General features: G+C 43.4%; 2 protein-coding genes across 22 annotated transcripts in view; one reads left to right on the top strand and one right to left on the bottom strand.

The window, feature by feature from the left end:
* The window catches only part of hspg2 (heparan sulfate proteoglycan 2), a 92,630-nt gene extending 91,505 nt beyond the window's left edge, over window positions 1-1,125 (bottom strand). For all 9 annotated transcript variants that reach the window (XM_087781874.1, XM_087781867.1, XM_087781871.1 and 6 more), the window contains exon 1: window positions 811-1,125. In XM_087781874.1, the coding sequence (XP_087638000.1) occupies window positions 811-870 (60 nt within the window). In that variant the 5' untranslated portion in view covers window positions 871-1,125. The remainder of the gene's footprint in view (window positions 1-810) is intronic.
* A 1,273-nt stretch (window positions 1,126-2,398) lies between these two features.
* ralgapb (Ral GTPase activating protein non-catalytic subunit beta) lies at window positions 2,399-19,029 on the top strand. Of its 13 annotated transcripts, none has more exons than XM_087780760.1 (33): window positions 2,399-2,508; window positions 3,351-3,571; window positions 3,643-3,845; window positions 4,728-4,894; window positions 4,959-5,145; window positions 5,242-5,373; window positions 5,589-5,767; window positions 6,446-6,514; window positions 7,096-7,247; window positions 8,049-8,295; window positions 9,449-9,484; window positions 10,167-10,368; window positions 10,469-10,636; window positions 10,709-10,823; window positions 10,909-11,053; window positions 11,621-11,685; window positions 11,745-11,889; window positions 12,650-12,771; window positions 12,857-13,039; window positions 13,097-13,245; window positions 13,713-13,900; window positions 13,970-14,073; window positions 14,390-14,545; window positions 14,619-14,663; window positions 15,458-15,667; window positions 15,727-15,885; window positions 16,776-16,941; window positions 17,010-17,132; window positions 17,195-17,331; window positions 17,391-17,499; window positions 17,568-17,646; window positions 18,489-18,637; window positions 18,696-19,029. In XM_087780760.1, exons 2-33 carry the CDS (start codon window positions 3,395-3,397, stop codon window positions 18,887-18,889), a joined length of 4,662 nt encoding a protein of 1,553 aa, XP_087636886.1. In that variant the 5' UTR covers window positions 2,399-2,508; window positions 3,351-3,394; the 3' UTR covers window positions 18,890-19,029. The 13 variants fall into 13 exon arrangements, with proteins under 13 accessions (XP_087636886.1, XP_087636885.1, XP_087636884.1 ...); XM_087780759.1 differs by having other exon boundaries at window positions 12,641-12,771; window positions 14,393-14,545; XM_087780758.1 differs by having other exon boundaries at window positions 12,641-12,771.
* Window positions 19,030-19,866: the final 837 nt, after the last annotated feature.

Raw genomic sequence — 19,866 nt, 5'->3', positions numbered from 1 at the left:
GTCCGTGAATATAATTACAACATAATAACGGTCTGGGATTTGTTGGGGACCCCTGCTCTAAACCATGACAACTTTTTGATGATTCAACGAAGAGACCTACATGTAGGGGTAGGTAGATGATGTTGTTGTTGGGGAGGGGGGGGGGGGGTACAACTCCAGTCCACCAATAACACTAAGGTATACAACATTAATAAAGCTTCATCCAACCAAAGATAGACTGGCTCTCATCAAGTTACTGGCTGATAAAAAGCAGGTTGTTCAAATGCAGTCTATTCTTGAAACCCAATAGGACCAGTGGGACTTTTAAATATGAAACTTTCTCAGGCAAAAACAAGCAGCAAAAGTCCCCTCGCAAGTGCACAAGCAGTCGGATTGAGAAGGAGAAACTATGAATAGCTTGTTTCTGTGGACAAACTTAGACCAGCTTCACTCAACAGCGGGTTCAGGCTTGTCATATCACTTTAAAAAAGAACTATTCTGAGCTGGAATCTCTTCCAACCAACACTAATGTGTCATCTTCCTATTACTGAGCCCCTCAACACTCTTTATATAGACTTCTTTTTCCACCTCAAATGGCTTCACGAGGAGCTTAATCCATGTAATACTGTAAATACTTATGTGGTAATAACCATTAAAGGTAAAGTTGTGTGACTCTGGTATGAATGAAATTGGATCTTAATTGTTTATTTAGTTTAGACTTGTCGTATATATGTACATGGAATCACGTGGAATGTAGAATACAAGTGGAACTAAAACCAATAATGAAAGTGTTGTTAAGAAATAAATGGCTGCAGAGAAAGTCCAACTCACCGTGAGCAGTTGGCAGGTGAGCACCAGGACCAGGGTAAGTCCACACGCCGAGAAACCCATGTTGGCGTCTGCTGGGCAGGAAGGGGAGACCTTGGTCCGTCGCTCCTCCGGGTCAGTGGAGCGGCGTGAGTTCTGCACCCTCCCCGACTGCTCGTCTCTGTGCTCGGCTCCTGCTGGTCCCACAGACCCGCCGGGACTTCATCAACAGGTGGAACCCAAAAGAAAAATCCGCCGGTTGCTCGTTCAGGGATCTTTGGAATTACAATCGGTTATTAACTGTGAGGCTCCAGACTCTCCGACTTGTGCTGAGTAAAGTCCTGCGAGTCACTGGAGTTCTGAGACCGGGACGGAAAGAAAAGGCGGAATGGAAATCTGGGAGTGAAAGAGGAGAAAGTTCAACATAGAGAGTGAATGGCGCCACACGGTGGCCTTATCTAGAACTGCCGCTCAAAAAATGTATAACCTGAGGGCGAACGTTAGACATTTCTTCAGGGGCCACATTATATTCTCTGGGCCGAAGAAAAAAAGTAAATACGCCTTAATTTGATGAGAAACTGCTATAAACACATTGAATAAATAAATAAAAACGACTTAAAAATCCTTGTATTGTCAACACAACATGAGAATTGTGTGTGGTGGCATTACAGAATAAAATAATTTAACTGAAGAAAACAAACAAAATAAGCAAGATGGCTGCTAAATGATAATAATTATTTGTATAGAATAAAAAAATAAATATAATATGTAATTGTTATTTGGCTGTCATAAATATTTCTACATGTTCAGTTTTATAGTCTTATTATGATCCCGAGAGAGAAGCATAAACCTAAAGGTCAAAGGGGCAGCATGTGGCTCCCAGGCTTCACTTCTCCCCGGTCAGTGTCCCACAGGTGAGATGAATAAGTCGTTCACCTGGAGTAAACCAGAAAATATCTTTATTTCCAGAACTCTGTAGCAACATCATTTAAGTTGAGAACCAGAAAATCGACTTTACTCTATTACACTTGCAGCAGAAAACCATACAGTGATGAACTTAATTCAAAAAGAAAACACCCAGGGTACAGCGCTTAAACAATCAAAACAAAACTCAATAAATTATACTTAAAATATCAAGATAACACCGAGAACAAGACTGGTCTGGAAAAGCGCTCTACAAATATAATTTGATTACTTACTTACTTACCTTTTTAATTGGTCAATGGACTGAGTTCCTGGATGTATGTGGGTCCCCAAGACAGATTTTTATTTTATTGTGCGGCTCGCTCTGACATTTAATCACAATTTCGTTTGAAGTTGGTTGCATACAATTGAAAAAAAAAACATGTTTATTTCTCACTATTATTGTAAATAATAAGGATAAATGCCTTTAAATAATAAAGAAGTTAACGTTTGATAATAAGATATAGTTTATCATAGATACAATTTATATAGATAGTTTTTATATTGATTGTGTTTGTTTGAGGCTTTGATCCACGAACAAATGCTTGTTTATGTCATTAAATATTTTATTTGAAACATTTGTTTAGTACATTTGCTGCAGTACCTGATTGTCACCACGGGGGTCGTGGATGTGCAAGTTTGTGTTTGTGCACTTCCAGTCCTGACATTGCGAAGATGGAGGCTGTTTTGGTCTAACTCGAGCTGCAGACACGCACGAAACCCGCACTTCTGTTATGACAACAATTCCAGCCTGTTCAGGTAAAGACGTCGATCTTAAATTCTGCGGCTAGGTTCATAAATCAGTGACTTTCATCAAAGTTTGCCAGCTAGCAGCGAATGACAGCAGCTAATGTCAACGAACAGTGCTAGCGTTAGCTCCACTTGTTAGCGATAATATAGCTCCTAAAATGACATTTTAATAGTTTTAGACACGGAACTAGACGATATTTAACTTCATCTATCAACTCTAATGGGAACCAATGTCTCTCGCTTGATGGTTAAATGTGGTTAATGGTTTAATGTTAGCTAGGTGTCATCGGTGAGCTAGCATCTGGTTTCTGAAGCTTCCCGTTTCCTGGTTGTTGACTATTGAGCTGTTTCTGGTTAGGAAGCTTCAGTTAACAATAAAAACAATCCCTGAACGTGGAATTGCTTTATAAAAACAAAACCGACGGGCAGTTGGACTTGTATTACGACTGTTTTTATGTTGTCTAGATCTTTTCCGGTGGGAGGAAGTGCAGTGTTAGCATGCTTCACGTCGATGCAGTTTAGAATGAATGATTGATGAAGTCATATATAGGGAACACTCGTAAACAAAAGGTTTATTGTGAGATCCTCCTGTGTTTATTTCGAGGGTGAGTGGAACTTTAACAGTGTTAAGGATGAGAGCTGTTATACTCAAGCAAGAAGGCGTTTCAAAACAGCAGTAGAAGAGCTTTTTGAATATGGCACAATAAAAACATGTCAATTCTTCATACTCACCTTCTTCTGTAATGTCTGTAAACTTAGAACGTATATTTATATTTTAGTTTTCCATCTCTACTCAAAGAGTGCTGTTGTTTGTTCATGACAGTTGCCCAAAAACATCCATGTGCATGCAGGTGGAGGCAGGACGTGCGAGTAGAGTCCGGTAAAAGCTGGCACCATGTACTCCGAGTGGCGCTCGCTGCAACTGGTGGTGCAGAGTGACCAGGGCCACCTGAGTGTTCTGCACACCTACCCCAACACCGTGGGCACCGAAGTGGCCAATGCCGTTGTCAAACCTCTGGGCACCGCCGTGAGTCCCGTCGCCACGGAGAACATCCTCAAGACGGACAAGGAGGTGAGCGGACGGCTAATGCTTGCTGAGGCTGAAGTGTCAGTGAAATCTAAATTCCCTTGTTTTGCCTGCAGGTGAAGTGGACCATGGAGGTGCTTTGCTATGGCCTCACGCTCCCTCTGGAGGGGGACACGGTGAAGCTGTGTGTGGATGTGTACACTGACTGGATGATGGCGCTGGTGTCGCCGCGGGACTCCATGCCTCAGCCGGTAGTCAGGGAGCCCAATGTGTACGTCCAGACCATCCTTAAACACCTGTACAACGTTTTTGTACCGAGGTACGTCACAATTATCTTTTTTTACATACAACTTTCATTTCCTTCTGCCTCTTGACACCCAATGTGTTTTTCTCAAATTTTCCATTTCCAAAGCTGGTTTTGTGTCACCTAAGATGACCTGCTTTCACTAAACTCCTGCTGCTTATATCTCGTCTACTATTCCTGCTGCCTCAAGTGCTATTATTATATTCTACTGTCATGACGCCTGGTGCTGTTGCTGGCCCTCACCCTGATAATACTTCTACTACTTCAGCTGTGCTCTTAAATTTTTTTCCTCTTGTGCTGCTGCAGCTCCGATAATGCAACACATTTATATACACAGATTTTTTTCTTCTATTGCTGCTGTGCAAACATCTGCAAGTGTTTTAATAGCTCTTCATTTTATGATATTATAGATAGTTATACTGCTACTGTTGCTACTTCATGTTTATTACCAACAATTATTTATTTAATAGTAATAATAAAATCCATATAAATTCTACTTTACTGTGGTTGCTGTAACAACCTGAACAATTGACATGTACTTCCACAACTTAACTTCCTTCATCACTAACTTGCAAAATGTACACGTGCTGCATCATTTTTAACGCCGTTAATCAGTTACACATTTTTAAACACACCCTGTGCTTTGCTGGTGTAAACGACCTTCTGTGTCACAACTGTTCTTATGCCCTGATATAATCAATGCAAAGAAAGTGTTGGATGTTCACCAACCACTCATAATACAGTGATGTTGAATCAACACCTGCTGCTTTGTCTTGTTTGTTGAGTTGCAGACAAGCTGCTTTGCTGTCAAGCTGTGGCCAGATGTGTTGTTCAATCACATTCTCAATATGTTTCAATGGGATTATTGTTGTGATGCTCCGCTTCTTCTCCCCCCAGGCCAGAACCGCACAGTCTGAATCATATCAGACTCTGCCAGCAGGTTCTGACTGCGGTCCAGAAGCTGGCCAGAGAATCAGTTGCCATGGTGAGGGAAACCTGGGAGGTGCTGCTGCTCTTCCTGCTCCGTATCAACGACACGCTGCTGGCTCCGCCCACGGTCGGAGGTAATCGCTGCTCCACCCGACACTCGCTCAAGTTCACTTTGATCATGGAGTTACCCTGTTTCAGTCGGTGTGGCGGAGAAACTAGCAGAGAAACTGATGGCGGTGCTGTTCGAGGTGTGGCTGCTAGCATGTGCGCGCTGCTTCCCGACACCACCGTACTGGAAGACTGCCAGAGAGATGCTGGCTAACTGGCGACACCACCCACCTGTGGTGGAGCAGTGGAGCCGCGTGGCGTGTGCACTGACCTCTAGGTTGGTAACTGGAATGTACCGAGAGATCAAACTATTACTAAGATACAGTGTCAATGGTTGTGTTTTACAATATTGATAATTTTGTCTCTCAATCAGACTTTTACGCTTTACCCACGGACCGTCTTTCCCACCATTCAAAGTCCCTGACGAAGACGCAAACCTGATCCCAATTGAGATGGACAGCGACTGTGTGGCCCAGACTTGGTACCGATTCCTCCACATGCTCAGGTGCAACAAGAAAATGTCTTCCTTCTAAATAGAAAACCAACATCCAAGATGCTTTTGACGGCAGCTTCTGGAAATTAGTGACGCAGAAGAACATATTATTAACTTAAAGAGGCTTGAGAAAGTTTCATATTAGTAAGCTTAAAAAAAAAAGTTGAACCAAGTCATCCGTGTGAGTGACTCGACTCAATATTCGACTTTGATCTCCTCTGCTGCAGCAACCCTGTGGATCTGAGCAACCCCACAATAGTGAGCACCACTCCAAAGTTCCAGGAGCAGTTTCTCAACCCCAGCGGCATCCCACAGGAAGTGGTGCTGCATCCTTGTCTCAAGCAACTTCCACAGATTTTCTTCCGGGCCATGAGGGGGGTCAGCTGCCTGGTGGACGCCTTCCTGGGTAAGAACCGCCGAGCAACACTTGGTTTGAATTCACCTCCTGATTTAAGTGGCCTACATTTTACTTTTTAATTTATGTTTATTTACATTATTTGACTTGAATATATAAGTAGATAAAACGATAACATCAGAAAACAAACATTTAGAGAAAGTAAGAAACAATTATTAGTTTATTAAGAGATACTCTACAAATATTCCCCTTATCTTTACTGAGTTATTTCTCTTTCTACCAAATGTAAGTAAGTAATCTTTTTTTTATTTTTGTAATATTTCACTTTTTACATTGAAAACCAAAAACTTGTATGATGTTTAGTGCTTAGAAAACTTCATACAAGTCTTTGGTCTTTTGCAGAACAACTTCAACTTGTAAAATCAGGTTACACCTTTGAGATAGTCTCCTGCTAAATAACATGTGAAAACAAACAGACTCGCTCTTCTGACCAATTGTACTGCAGCATTTGGCAACCGTCCTAACACATTGGTCAGTAAATTTCCTGGACATATAGTGACACACATTTCCTTGAAGCCAACTTATTTCTTATATTTCAAAAAATTATGTAGATAAAGTTTGAACTTGCAGCTTAAAATTACAAATCAAAAACTGATCTCCAGACATCCTTTAGCCCTCAATGTATGTTTTGATAGCATGTCAGTGTGTATTCTTCTTTTTGCACTGTAGGTGTGTCTGTTGAAAAGAAATTGGTACGGGAGAGGGCGTTCACTTTCCTCCCAGCGCTGCTCTCTCATGGTACAGACGCCAGCGAGGCAGTAATGAGATGGTTTGGTGGTGACCGAATTTAACCAGCTGGGCTTTAGTTGTGGTTGTTGCTCAAACAATGACGAGCAGGAGTTTCATTCACCAGTGACCCACTTTTCAGGGTGTCATCGGGGTCCATGTGTACAAATCAAGATGGTTAAATCAGTGTGATTTGTGTCTAACAACTATCCTGCATGTTTGTTAAATTTGCTAATAATTGTCTCACACGTTGTCAATAGTGGTCGTTTTTTTAAAATCTGTTCTGTCTTCGGGGCTGCACGATATCATTTATTCGTCCTTCAATTTGATTGGAATAATTTTTAAATCTAATGCAGCTTTAGTTTGTGAATTTTAAGTGAGCTTGATTTAACAGGAAATGTCTTATTAGCCTTGTGATTAAATGTGTTTTCATTATTGTGTCTGCAGTAAATCAGCAACACAACTTGTTGTTTGATGTCGTGCAGCTCTTCTCTCTCTGATCAGGGTGTGAATCAGCGCAATCGCTCTTCCCTTCGGAGCAAGATGAAGCTCATCCCTTTGTTAGTCTGATGTCCTGCTCTTTCTTCTGACAGGCATTTCCCGCCCAAGGTCCGACAGTGCCCCGCCCACGCCGGTCAACAGGATGAGCATGTCGCCTCCCCCCTCGATCACAAACACCACACCCCCCCACAACCGAAAGCCCAAGCACACGGTGGTCACCAAAACCACAAGCAAGAGCTCCACTGTAAGCCCTCATTCAGCGCACTTTTATTGGATTCAACTGGCATTTTATTAGGAAGAATAAGTCTAGCTACATGTTAGAAAAACAAATTATTGAGTGGTTTTGGCTGTAAGTCATAACCAAAGTTCAGCCCTTTTTCAGATTTATTTGGCTTTAAGCCTTCGTTATAAACTGTATTATTCAACCAGAATATGCAAAAACATTTTATTAATTGTAAATTAAATTTAAATGTCAAGAGGAATTTAAAAGATGAAAAATCTCAACTAAGTTATTCCAATTCCTAAATTGTTGAAAACTTCTCTTCTAGAAGAAGTTCTGAACTTTTTGTTGAACTGGTTTAAAACTCTTTGTATTTTAACCTCTGATGAGAAAAGTTACAGCATGATGGCGCTGTCCACATTTGTCCGCCCTTTTTTTCATCGTCATCAAATGTGGCCCACTTTTGAAAAAAGTGTGGATGCCCCTGTCATAAAGCAAAGCAATGGTTTCCAATTTTTTGCTAGGCATGCCCTCCTTAAAAATGTAAGCAAAAATGTCTTTATCTAATTCGCTGCCCCAGTAAGTCAAAATATTTCCTTTTAAATCCCAGCAAATTTCAGCATAACATTTTAAAAAGTTGTTTTAATCTTTTTTATTTTAGGACACATTGTGAAAGTAGTAACATTTGTGTGAAACTGAGCAGAACAACCATAGCAAATAGAGAGCAAATCTGGAAGAACTTGACCTTCACCAAATTGCTTGAGTGAGCTAAATGAGTCATTTACAACAGTGTTTCCTCTGACATTTGTCTCCAACCTTCTGCAGGGAAGCAGCAACCAGCCTACAAAATCCTCCCAGCAGCAGCAGCAGCAACAGCAGCAGCAGCAACAGTCGTCCTCCCCGACACTGTTGTCCAGTCCAAACCAGACCAGCTGGGAGTCCCGGCCCCTTCCAGCACCGGCGCGGCCTAAAGTCAACAGCATCCTAAACCTGTTTGGCCAGTGGCTCTTCGACGCCGCGCTGGTCCACTGTAAGCTCCACAGCGGCCTGAGCCGAGACCCCAGCATGACCGGTAAGACGCGATTCTGTCCAGTCACACGTTCATGCATGGGCAGGTGGGTGTTTGGTTGCTGCTCATCAGTGTGGTTCTCTGTGTTCTTTTTGATGTTTGTTACTTTTCAACGTACGTCGTCGGTATGTTGTCTCCTTTTTCTCACTGTCCTCGCTCAAACCTGTCTCCGTGTCTGGTGGGCCTCATCGGATTCTAATCCATTTACATCCAAGTGCTGTTTTAAGTGCCAAAAAAACAGTAGCGCCGCAGCGGTACTGTGGTTTTTGTGGCAAATGCCTATTAAATGTTTGCATTTACTGACTGATATATTTGCCATCTTTGCTCACGTCCTGGATTGTAAAGTGTGACATTTGTGCGGCTCACTTAAAAAACTTAAACTTGGTGGTAAAACCTCCCGACTTGACTTGGACTTGATCATCTTGGAAACTTAAAAATAATTTGAACATTATACATTGTAAGTTTTTCTGAATATATTGGCGCCATCTATTGACCTTACAATTCCAAAAGTTCTAACACTTGATGAACACTGAAAGCACCAATTTAACTTAAATGTTTGCCAAATCAAAATTTCACCCCTTTTTCTTTATTGCTCCATTACTGTTGATTATCCTGCTTTATCAGCTCATCCCACTGCCTACCATAGAGTGAGGCATGCTGGGACCAGACATAAGATGTGTTTGAATTATGATAAAAGTGACTGAGAGGGCGATTGTTAAATTCTCATAACGTACATTTCTTTTTTTCCCTCAAAAGCTTCTTTCCAGTTGCTTTTATTATGACAACAAACCACTTTAGAAACTCAATCTCTGACGCGCTTTTACCCTCCTAATCGAAGGCTATAGTGAGAAGTCAAGTTGTGATTGTAGCTTTTCTAAAAGTTGTTTTGAAGCAAAAACAAGCAGTTCAAACTAAAGCCAAACAAACCGTCGGAAGCTTTCAGTCACCATAAAATAAATGCTGAGTCCTGCATGAGGAAACTGCTGTGTTAAGTCAACAAAAGGGAAAGTTGTCACGTCATCAGCTTTTGGTGTCCTGGTCGTGTCTCCTGTTGGGTGTGACGTCACAAATCATCAGTCTTCATGCCCAAGTACAACAACAAATCTTGGATCTGCTTTGATTTTGTCTCTCTCCACTATTTTCTGTTATCTTGCAGCCTCTTTTATCCAAATTCTCCTTTCTTATAAATCTTGTAAGTAGGATCGGCAGCATTTTTATTTTTTATAACCAGTTGTCCTGCTTTGATAAAGTTTCTGTTTGAGTTCCTCCTCTTCATCGCCATCAACATTATCATCATTGTTTCCATTGATTTCACAACCCGTTGTCGGATAAAGCTCCTCGGCGTTCTCTCAGCGTCTTCCAAAGGCGATGAAATGGGTTTTCACGACTGACCAATCGTCACCAACCATAACGTCTGTGCCACCTTATTTTTGTTAGCATTTTTCTTTTTTCCTTTTTGCGTGTCACTAATGGATTCAGCTTCAGACACTCTGGAGTTCATTTGTTGTTCTGTCTGTTTCCTTCAGTTGCTTCATTTTGTTTGCTTCGTTGCCTCAATGCATGAAGTGAATGTTGGGTCTAGTTTCAACAGCAACGGCTCTGACACATGGATTCTGCCTCCACACTCAAACCCTCTCCATGATTAAACCAGAAAGGCAGAGTTCTTGTGTCAGAGTTCCTCATACTGAATGCTTTGAAACGAGTGTGTTTGCTGTCTTTGAACCATGAGTCTTGCTTTTGCTGCTTTGGTTTTCCTCGTATGGACGTGTTAAAGTAGCTACCATGACGTTTGCCGTGTCCCTTGTATGTGCATGTGTCCGGAGTGTCCAGGTCTCCTTTCAAGGTCCTCTCATATCTGTGTGCTCTCTCCACAGCGATAGCCACGCAGGTCAGCCTGGAGCTGCGGAGAAAGGGCTCCCAAATGTCCACAGACTCCATGGTGTCTAATCCCATGTTTGACGCCAACGAGTTCCCAGAGAGCTACGAGGCGGGTCGAGCCGAAGCCTGCGGGACTCTCTGTCGCATTTTTTGTAGCAAGAAAACGGGAGAGGAGATCCTGCCGGTTTACCTGTCCAGGTAACCAGACGACAACTTGAAGATGACGAATGAAAAGAATCATCTGAAGATTGAATGTATCTTGTGTGAAATTGATGTACATCATTGTCCTTGGCTGCAGGTTCTACATGGTCTTGATTCAGGGTCTCCAGATCTCAGACTTCATCTGCAGGCCGGTCCTCGCCTCCATCATCCTCAACTCTTCTTCTCTCTTCTGCACTGACCTCAAGGGCATCAACGTGGTGGTTCCTTACTTCATCGCAGCTCTGGAGACCATCCTGCCAGACAGGTAAACGTGCACACGCGTACACATGCACACAAGCTTACACTCCACCTTGTTTCGCTCATCTTACGTTTTCAGGGAGCTCTCAAAGTTCAAGATGTATGTGAACCCCACTGACCTGAGAAGAGCCTCCATCAACATCCTGCTGGCCATGCTGCCGCTGCCTCACCACTTTGGCAACATTCAGTCGGAGGTAAGTTTGGATCTACGCAGATGAGAGTGTGAAACGGGAAGTGGAAAAGTGGTAAATCAAGTCCATGTCGGTTTCCTGCCTGCAGGTCCTGCTGGAGGGGAAGTTCAACGAGGAGGATGTTCCTCACGACCAGCCGGTGTCGTTCCTGTCCCTCAGGCTTCGACTCGTCAACGTCCTGATTGGGGCGTTGCAGACGGAGACGGACCCCACCAACACACAGCTCATACTCGGTACATACCTTTACTCTCGACTCAGCATGATTAAATAAAATACAATGGTCCCTTTTATAAATGCACGGGCTACATTTAAAGAAAAAGCAGTGTCCCTTTATTTTTTTACTTGTTTAAATGTCATTAATTATCAGCATTCATCAACATTAGCTACTGAACAGCCCTCTCAGTAACGCTGACCTGAACAGCTCTCCATATTGCTTTGCCGCCCAGCCAACCAATCACAGCTCCCGATAAATTTTCACATGGCAACATAGACGTGTACCTTAATTCCAGTTCTTTTTAGTGAAGGTAATAGAGCAGTGTGTAGAAAGGCATCATGGGAGTTCACTGTTTTGTTGGCACCATAATTAAGATGGGTGTGCGGTAATGAGTGCCTTCGACAAAGTTTTGTGGTTGAGTTTTGGAGCTTTGATAATCCTGACTCAAACTGGATACAATACTGTATATTTAAACATGTAGTGCCATTGTTTATCAGTGTCGCAGTGCGAGATGAAGCGAGATATTGCGAGGGATCACTGTAGTCGTTTTGAAAAATGATGAAGACTGAACGGTTTCTTCTCTCAGGGGCAATGCTTCACATCGTTCAAGACTCGGCGCTGTTCGAGTCCATAGGAACGCAGACCGAGACGGTAAGAATCGCTCAGAAGTGCCGTCTGGAGCGGCGAGTCACTGTCATGCGTGTTCGTAGGGGAGTCTTGACGGGAGTCACATGAACGTCAAGAGTCACAGTCACAGCCGCAGCAACAGCGGCATCAGCTACAGCAGCGGCGGCAGCAACGAGGCCACCAGCCCCGACTGCGAGCGTCCGGCTCAGGCTCTGCTCCGAGATTACGGTGAGACTGAAACCAACCGGTGGTTCAGGAGGGATGAGGGGACACGAGATCTGCTGCTACTAACATGTGGAACTCTGCTTTTCTCGCATAGCTAACGTGGTTAAAGTGGTTTTCAGAGTCAAGAGGCGTTGGGTCAAATGTCTCTGTAGGTCACGCTGCTGTGATGAACAATCTTTCTTTAGTAGGGATGGGTACCATGAATGTTCAACTAATATTTAGAGAACTAATACCCATCCCTATTCTGTTGTAAGGCTGAGTGATTAGGCTGAACCACCATCTTGGGTTTTTCTGGAAGTTGGCTCATATTTAATGGCATATATAGACGACATATATGCTGTTATTGTTTGTTTCTAATATTTATTGACTAATATTACCTCAATGGTTCCCAGGATATAAGACGGAATGACTTAAAATCTGATCTATATTATTTATTACTAATGAATAAACATTTTTTTAGTGGCTCTTAGGATGTGTGAGCCAACGACAATACGGTAGATTGATTGACATGTACCACTCGTAGGAAAGTCTTAACTTACAATATGCTTATTCTTTTGGCAACATGAAAAAAACTCAAAACACCGATGATGATCATCTCAGCCTTACCTGACTTCACATGTTTGCTGTGTCTCTAAAAAGCATGATTCTTCTATGAAGGCCATGTGGTGGCGCTGCTGACTCTCTCTCTCTCCCTCCTCCTGCTCTCGCTCTGTTCTTTGCGGTGTTTGGTTTTTCGGGGTGTCACATGGTCTAGCTCTTTCAGATACGGCAGCCGGGCTGCTGGTGCGCAGCATCCACCTGGTCACGCAGCGGCTCAACTCCCAGTGGAAGCAGGACATGAGCATCTCGCTGGCAGCGCTGGAGCTCCTGGCTGGACTGGCCAAGGTACTGCACTCACGCTACAATCCTTTCATGCTACTGGACTTCTGAAGCTCATCCAGCATGTTCCACCAAACGTCTTTGTGTGCAGATCAAGGTGGGAGTGGACTCTTCTGACCGCAAGCGTGCCGTGGTCTCCATATGTGGCTACATCGTGTACCAGTGCAGCCGCCCAGCCCCACTTCAGTCCAGAGACCTTCACTCCATGATCGTGGCTGCTTTCCAGTTCCTGTGCGTCTGGCTGACGGAGCACCCCGACATGCTGGACGAGAAGGTGAGCCACGGTTCTTACTCCGACTCGGGCATCTCCTCTTAACTTCTTCTTCACCAGGATTGTCTGATGGAAGTGTTGGAGATCGTGGAGCTCGGGATCTCGGGCAGCAAGTCCAAAGCGGAGCAGGAGGTGCGACACAAAGCAGAGAAGGAGCACAACCCTGCATCTATGAGGGTGAAGGAGGCAGCCGAGGCCACTTTGTCCTGGTGAGACCATCATGTCTGCAGCCAATAGTAGGGGTGTCAACATCTACATGTCTAAATGCTTACACAGATAACAAATCATGACCGTTTAGAAACATCTGAGACTTATCTTATATGTTGGCTTTAATTTTGTACCTGAATAGTGAAGGATACTTTTTTGTCAGATTACGACTGGAAGATTTTTGCTGTAATGGGATTAGGAAGTGTTTGAATGCAGACAGAGGCGCCTAGTTTTTATATAGTGTGTTTGTTTATAACTGTGTTATAAAAAGATCATACATCTCAGATGTGTAACCGTTTACACTACGGCTAGAAGCCCTTGTTGCATGTGTCTTAACATTTTAAACTTTGACATCCCTAACATAGAAGGTCCTTCTGTCTCAGTAAAGATGCTCTTGTTAACATGCTGCTTCAGCTCTCTTGACCCAGATCCCTGGGATTAATGATGGTTCTGCTTTGGTGGTTTCCAGCATCATGCAGGTGCTCGGGGCCTTCCCTTCTCCCAGCGGACCCGCCTCCACCTGCAGCCTGCTGAACGAAGACACATTGATCCGCTACGCCAGGCTGAGCTCCACAGGAGCCAGCAACTTCCGCTACTTTGTCCTGGACAACTCCGTCATCCTGGCCATGCTGGAGCAGCCGCTGGGAAACGAGCAGAGTCAGTGATCCTCCCTCGGCTCGGAGCTCAGTGTCCGTGTGACTTAACGCGTTACTGTTTGACACGCAGACCCGAGTCCATCAGTCACGGTTCTGATCAGAGGCACAGCTGGAAGACACGCCTGGACCATGCAGCTCTTCCATCAGCCCAGAGGAGCACGAGCCAATCAGAGGGTGAGCTTGCACAGCTGTTTTCTTTTCTTTTTGTTAAATGAATACCAGCTCTGGTTTTATTTAAATGTTAGTTTCCTTTAACCTTCAACTATGAAAACTTAAGTATGCTGTGTTTTATCGAGAGATGGAAAAAATATTATTTATAATTATTTCTAAAAATGTTTTATAAACATATGTATCAAAATAAAAGGGTTTTAGAAAAAGAATAACACAAAAAACAAGTTAGAAATGAAAGAAAAATTCTGGGTCAGCATTTGAAAAGAACCTTTTGATTAAAGTAATTGTTTTAAGAGACTCTTTCTCTTCTGTCTCACAGCAGGTGTTCGCCCCCGAGGGACGTCCCAAACCCAACAACGATGTTGGCATCAAGTACAACGTGAAGCAGAGACCCTTCCCGGAGGAGGTGGACAAGATCCCGCTGGTCAAAGCCGACGTCAGCATCCCAGACCTGGACGACATCGTCAGCAAAGAGGTGCGAGAGATCATTAGGCTTCGTGTCCGACGAGTGTTTCACTTTGTTTATGCTGTGCTGTCGTAAAAATCAGGTGTGTTTGGGCCGACACGATGAGTCCAGAGTCACTAACAGCTACGTGAGTTTTTTGGGGGTTTGTTGTGCTGTCACTGTGGTGTCGGAACTCTGGTGACACTTCCTTCGAATCAAACTAGTTCTTAAATTAAAAGTCGTGACAAGAAAGTCCAAAATAGATAAAGAGGAAAAAGTACATCGGTGGCATTAGAATATTGAATGGTTCGACTTTGATTTTTTTTATTTAAATTCTTAGATTAGATTCTTTTAAGCATTGAAATATATATTTTTAATTTGTACGTTGAAAGGTTGAATTTTTTTTATTGTTTTTAAATAATTGAGTTGAATTATTTCTATATTTAAAGATTGAAATTTTTTTCAAATGCATTGAAACCTCAAACAATATTTATATATTAATAGAAAAAATAATTAATCATTTTATTTACCACACACAGTTGATTCTTCTAATTCAATTTGTTTTTCAAAATGTATTTATTCTGAATACCATAGTTTTTATTCGGCACAAAGCTACAATTATTTTTTAATCATTTATTTATGAAAACTATTTTAATAAAATTCAACCTTTCAATATACAAATTATTTTTATTCAATTATTTAATAAAAAATCTATATTTCAATACTTCAAAAACAGCGTTTTAATAATAACATTTCAACATAAATGTAACCACTTAATATTTGATTGAGGTGATTCCTAACAAGACAGTCGTTCCTCTTGTGATCTCAGTATCACCAACACTGATCCAGCTGTAACCACTGGTGACTCCATCACTGAGGCGGCACTAACTTCTGCCATCGTTGCTCTGCTCACTCACTGAACACGTCTGCTGGTGTCTTCAGCTGGAGCTCCAACACGAGAAGCTGCGGATCCTCATGAGCAAGCAGATCGAGTACGAGAGCTCGCTGGAGCGCAGCAGCGGAGAAATCTGGAAGTCCAAGTCCTTCCCAGACCCGCAGATCGACTGCAAACCTCCGCCGCCGTCGCAGGAGTTCCAGACGGCGCGACTCTTCCTCTCTCACTTCGGCTTCCTGTCTCTGGAGGCGCTCAAGGTTGGTTCCGACTCGTCCACAAGATGTTCTTCTACTAGCGAGTGGTCTGTGGCCCTCAGGAGCCCAACAACAGTCGTCTACCTCCACACCTGATCGGCCTGGACTCGTCGTTGCCCGGGTTCTTCGATGACGTCAGCTACCTGGACCTGCTTCCCTGCCGGCCGTTCGACACCGTCTTCATCTTCTACGTGAGAGCCGGACAGAAGAGCAGCCACGAGGTGAACCAAACATCTCCGTCTTTTTCTTCTGTTGCTCGTTTCTATCTAGATCTTGCTCCGAAAAACTCGAACCTAAGAGATTCACCAAGAGTTCTCAGTTAAAAACCAATGGATGCTACAATAAATAATTTAATAATGATCAAAAAATAAAAACCTCCCACTGATAGTAGTACGCATGTGAATTAATGGCAGCAGTGCTGAGCTCACTGAGAGGGAGTGAGGCAAGGAAATAGCTGCGTAGTTTATGAGGTTATAAACTCAAGTGATGATGAGTTATAAAAGTAAACTCATTCAAAACCATCATCTAAGTTTGGTTTTCATGTGTTTTCAGACCATATCATACAGATGAGTTTTTACTTTTTTTTAATTCCTCAAACCTTCAGATATAAATGCTAAAATATAAACTCTATACGACTGATTTTAACTCATTTTCACTAGTTTAAATTTTTGATTCTATTGAGTAAACTTGACTGACAGGTCAAGAAGCTAATGTTACTTAAGAGAAAATACTTCAGACATTGATAATCAATAGAACATAAATTGTAAAAATATATATCTTTGTATGACCCGGTAACAAACATCTCACTGAGGGTACGTGTCCTCATACCAGGGGTTGGGAACCAATGAATTGAACATTAAAAAACTCTTCTTATTTTATTTTTTATGTATTATTTTTTATTGTTTATGAAAAATTGCTGGCTATTGGTAAAAAACAATTTCCCGAAGGAGACCTCCTGAGGGATCAATAAAGTTTTACCTTACCTTACAGGTCTCCTTCGGGATCAATAAAGTTTTAGCTTACCTTACCTTACCTTAAAATGTAAATAATATTAAAATGAATTGATGACACTTTCAAGATAATTTCATCAAAAGTCACGATTGTCTTCTAGATCCTGAGAAACGTGGAGTCGTCGGCGAGTGTCCAGCATCACTTCCTGGAGTTCCTCATGTCCTTGGGCTGGCCTGTGGATGTGGGACGTCATCCCGGCTGGACGGGTCACCTGTACACCAGCTGGTCCCTGAACTCCTGCTCCGACCACGACAGCCAGCAGACGGGTGAGTGTCGGCGCGCGAGGTCGGACGAAACCCCTCGTGGATGAAAACACAAACTCCATCTGTGGCAGAAGAAGCAGCGACTCCTGAAGACAGCGGAGGTTCCGTGTTCAACGGCGAGAAGAAAGTCCTGTACTACGCCGACGCTCTGACCGAGATCGCCTTCGTCGTTCCCTCGCTGTCGGAGAACTCCGGTCAGTCGTCACGACGATGTCGCGAGAGGAACGTGAAGGTTGATGTTTCTGTCGTTCCTCAGAGGAGTCGTCGGTCCACAGCGACTCCACCCTCGAGGCCGACATCAACTCGGACCTCATGCCGACCCTCCTCAAACAACCCAACCTCACCCTGGAGCTCTTCCCCAACCACTCGGACAACCTGGAGTCGGCCAAGAAGGTGAGGTCTTTGCGGCTCTGGTGGTTGATGGTGGTGACTGACGCGACTCCTCCTCACAGCTGAGTCCTCTGGTCAAGAGCAAGAGGTCGTCCACCGGCAAGTCCTTCCCTCCTCTGGGCCCGGAGACCAAAGTGTTCGTGGTCTGGGTCGAGCGCTTCGACGACATCGGTGAGTTCTGAGCCGCCAGATGAACATTGGGTTCAGGACGTGGTTGACGTTTGTCTCTTTCCCGCCAGAAAACTTCCCGCTGTCGGACCTGCTGGCAGAAACCAGCACGGGTCTGGAGGCCAGCATGAGCAACAGTTCTTCCTGCAGGTACCTGTCACTCATGCCATCATTATATCTGATCGTTGAATCTAACATTCCGGATGTTTAAGCTTTGATTTGTTTTTAATGTTTTAAAAATTGTTTTTCAATCATTTGTTCATTAAAAGGTTGGGTTTGTTTTAAAAAAAAATGGAATAAATAAAAGCAATATATAGAGAGTTTAATTTTCCAATTATTAAAAATATATATTTTAGATTTAATCCATTTGATTCCATGATAAATTGACACGCCAGTGCTTGTACGTCGTCACATGATCGTCAGCGCGTCTCATGATTGGCTGAAAGGTTGATGGCTCAGTACTCTTTCAATATTGTCTGGTGGCCTTGTTTTTTTAATTTAAAAAAGGCTACATTGAAAAAGAAAATTGGTTTTGAATAATGAATAATTGGAATTCTATGCATCCAAAAACATTAAAAATATTCAAATGTTTTTAATTCAATTATTTATTTATTTTTAATTTAATACACAAAAGAACTTCAATTAAAAGAAAATGTCAACAAAAATGTCAAATTATTTAAATTTAATAGGCTAATAATTTATAAAAGTATTTTTTTAGTTGTTCATTTAAAAAGAATGTATTTTTTAATTATTGGATTCAGAATATAAAACATTTTAAAAATATTAGAATATTAGAAATTTCATTGTTTAATAAAAACCTTTAATTATACAACTTATTAAATTATAAAAAAAAAGGTAACTAAATTCAACAAGCTTCAACACTTGAAATATTTTATTGGTCACGTTTGAGTCGACGACATCTCGTAACTTTCAAAATAAAACGACTTTGTGACGACACGTCTCACGACGTTCAAACACGTGTCTGACTGCAGGTCGGGGTTACTAGAGAAGGACGTCCCTCTCGTCTTCATCCAGCCTCTGAAGACCGGCCTCTTCAGGATCCGGCTGCACGGGGCCGTGGGGAAGTTCGGGATGGTGATCCCTCTGGTGGACGGCATGGTGGTCAGCCGCCGGGCGCTCGGTAACTCCCCCCCCTCAGGCTCTTGTGTTTGCAGCGCCGCTGACCTCTGCCCCCGCAGGCTTCCTGGTGCGACAGACGGTCATCAACGTGTGCCGGCGGAAGCGTCTGGAGAGCGACTCGTACAACCCGCCGCACGTGAGGAGGAAGCAGCGCATCACCGAGATCGTCCAGCGCTACCGCAACAAGCAGCTGGAGCCCGAGTTCTACACCTCGCTGTTCCGGGAGGTGGGCGAGGGCCGGCTCCAGCTCTAACCCCGCCCCCTCCCCCCCCGGCCAATCAGAGACTCTATATTTCTACCGTTCCCTATTTATATACGAATTCTGCCTTCGACTCCAGAGTCTGTCACGAGTTCAGCCGAGGATTTTTACGGGGACTTCGCTGCCTTGACGGGATCGAGAACCTTTTAGACGCCGAGGACGTCCACTCACTACTGAAGTCTTCCGTCCAGCTCGCTACATGTCCTGCTTCTCCGCACGCTTGACGACGACACTACGGTTCTCCTCCTGAAGGGATCACGATGCGTTCAAAGACCAGGCTTGTTCATGTAGCAGACACTGAATCAACACGCCGGCTTGTCGTCGTTGAAGTCTTACGCACTGAGCACATTTTAACTTTTCTTTCCTGTACATACGTTCGTGTGGCCACTTTTTCAACGCAGCATCATGTGACTTTTATCACGCCAAACCTTTCGCCCCCCCCCCCCCTCTCCACTCCCCCCCCACCCGGGAATGAACACTTGCTGATATTTAAGACTTTTGTGGTGTATAGAAGGACGACGTGTAAATATATCTTAGCCAAATAATCAATTATTAGACGCATCTGAGGTGTGTGAGCGCGAGTGTGAGTTTTTGAATGTAACATGCTTCAATTAAAACTATTATTGACATTTTAAATCTCTCTTTCTCAACGTGTCGGACGTTCATGTTGAATATTATTCAAGTTGTGTTCAGGAAACGACCAAAAAAATCCAGACCGATCTCAGCACTTATCATGAATATTTCATTGAGCCGGTTCTGGATCCCAGCTGGTGTTCAATTCTCTCCCTGACCCACATTCTACCAAAACATTATGACCAGTGGATGCGCTTCAACCCAGCTGTCTGGGTGCCCCACCTCACCCCCCTGACCCCTGTACCTGGGGTACGACGGAAGTGACCTCCGGTTCACCACCACGGCTTTCATTCTCCTGTTTGATCGCCACTGACCGCTGCGAGACAGGAACATCAGAA

This window comes from Callionymus lyra, chromosome 19 (assembly GCF_982586985.1).
Source record: "Callionymus lyra chromosome 19, fCalLyr1.hap1.1, whole genome shotgun sequence".
Classification (NCBI taxonomy): Eukaryota; Metazoa; Chordata; class Actinopteri; order Syngnathiformes; family Callionymidae; genus Callionymus; species Callionymus lyra.
The sequence above is the reverse complement of the archived record's forward strand: the minus strand, read 5'-3'. Positions and strand labels throughout refer to the sequence as shown.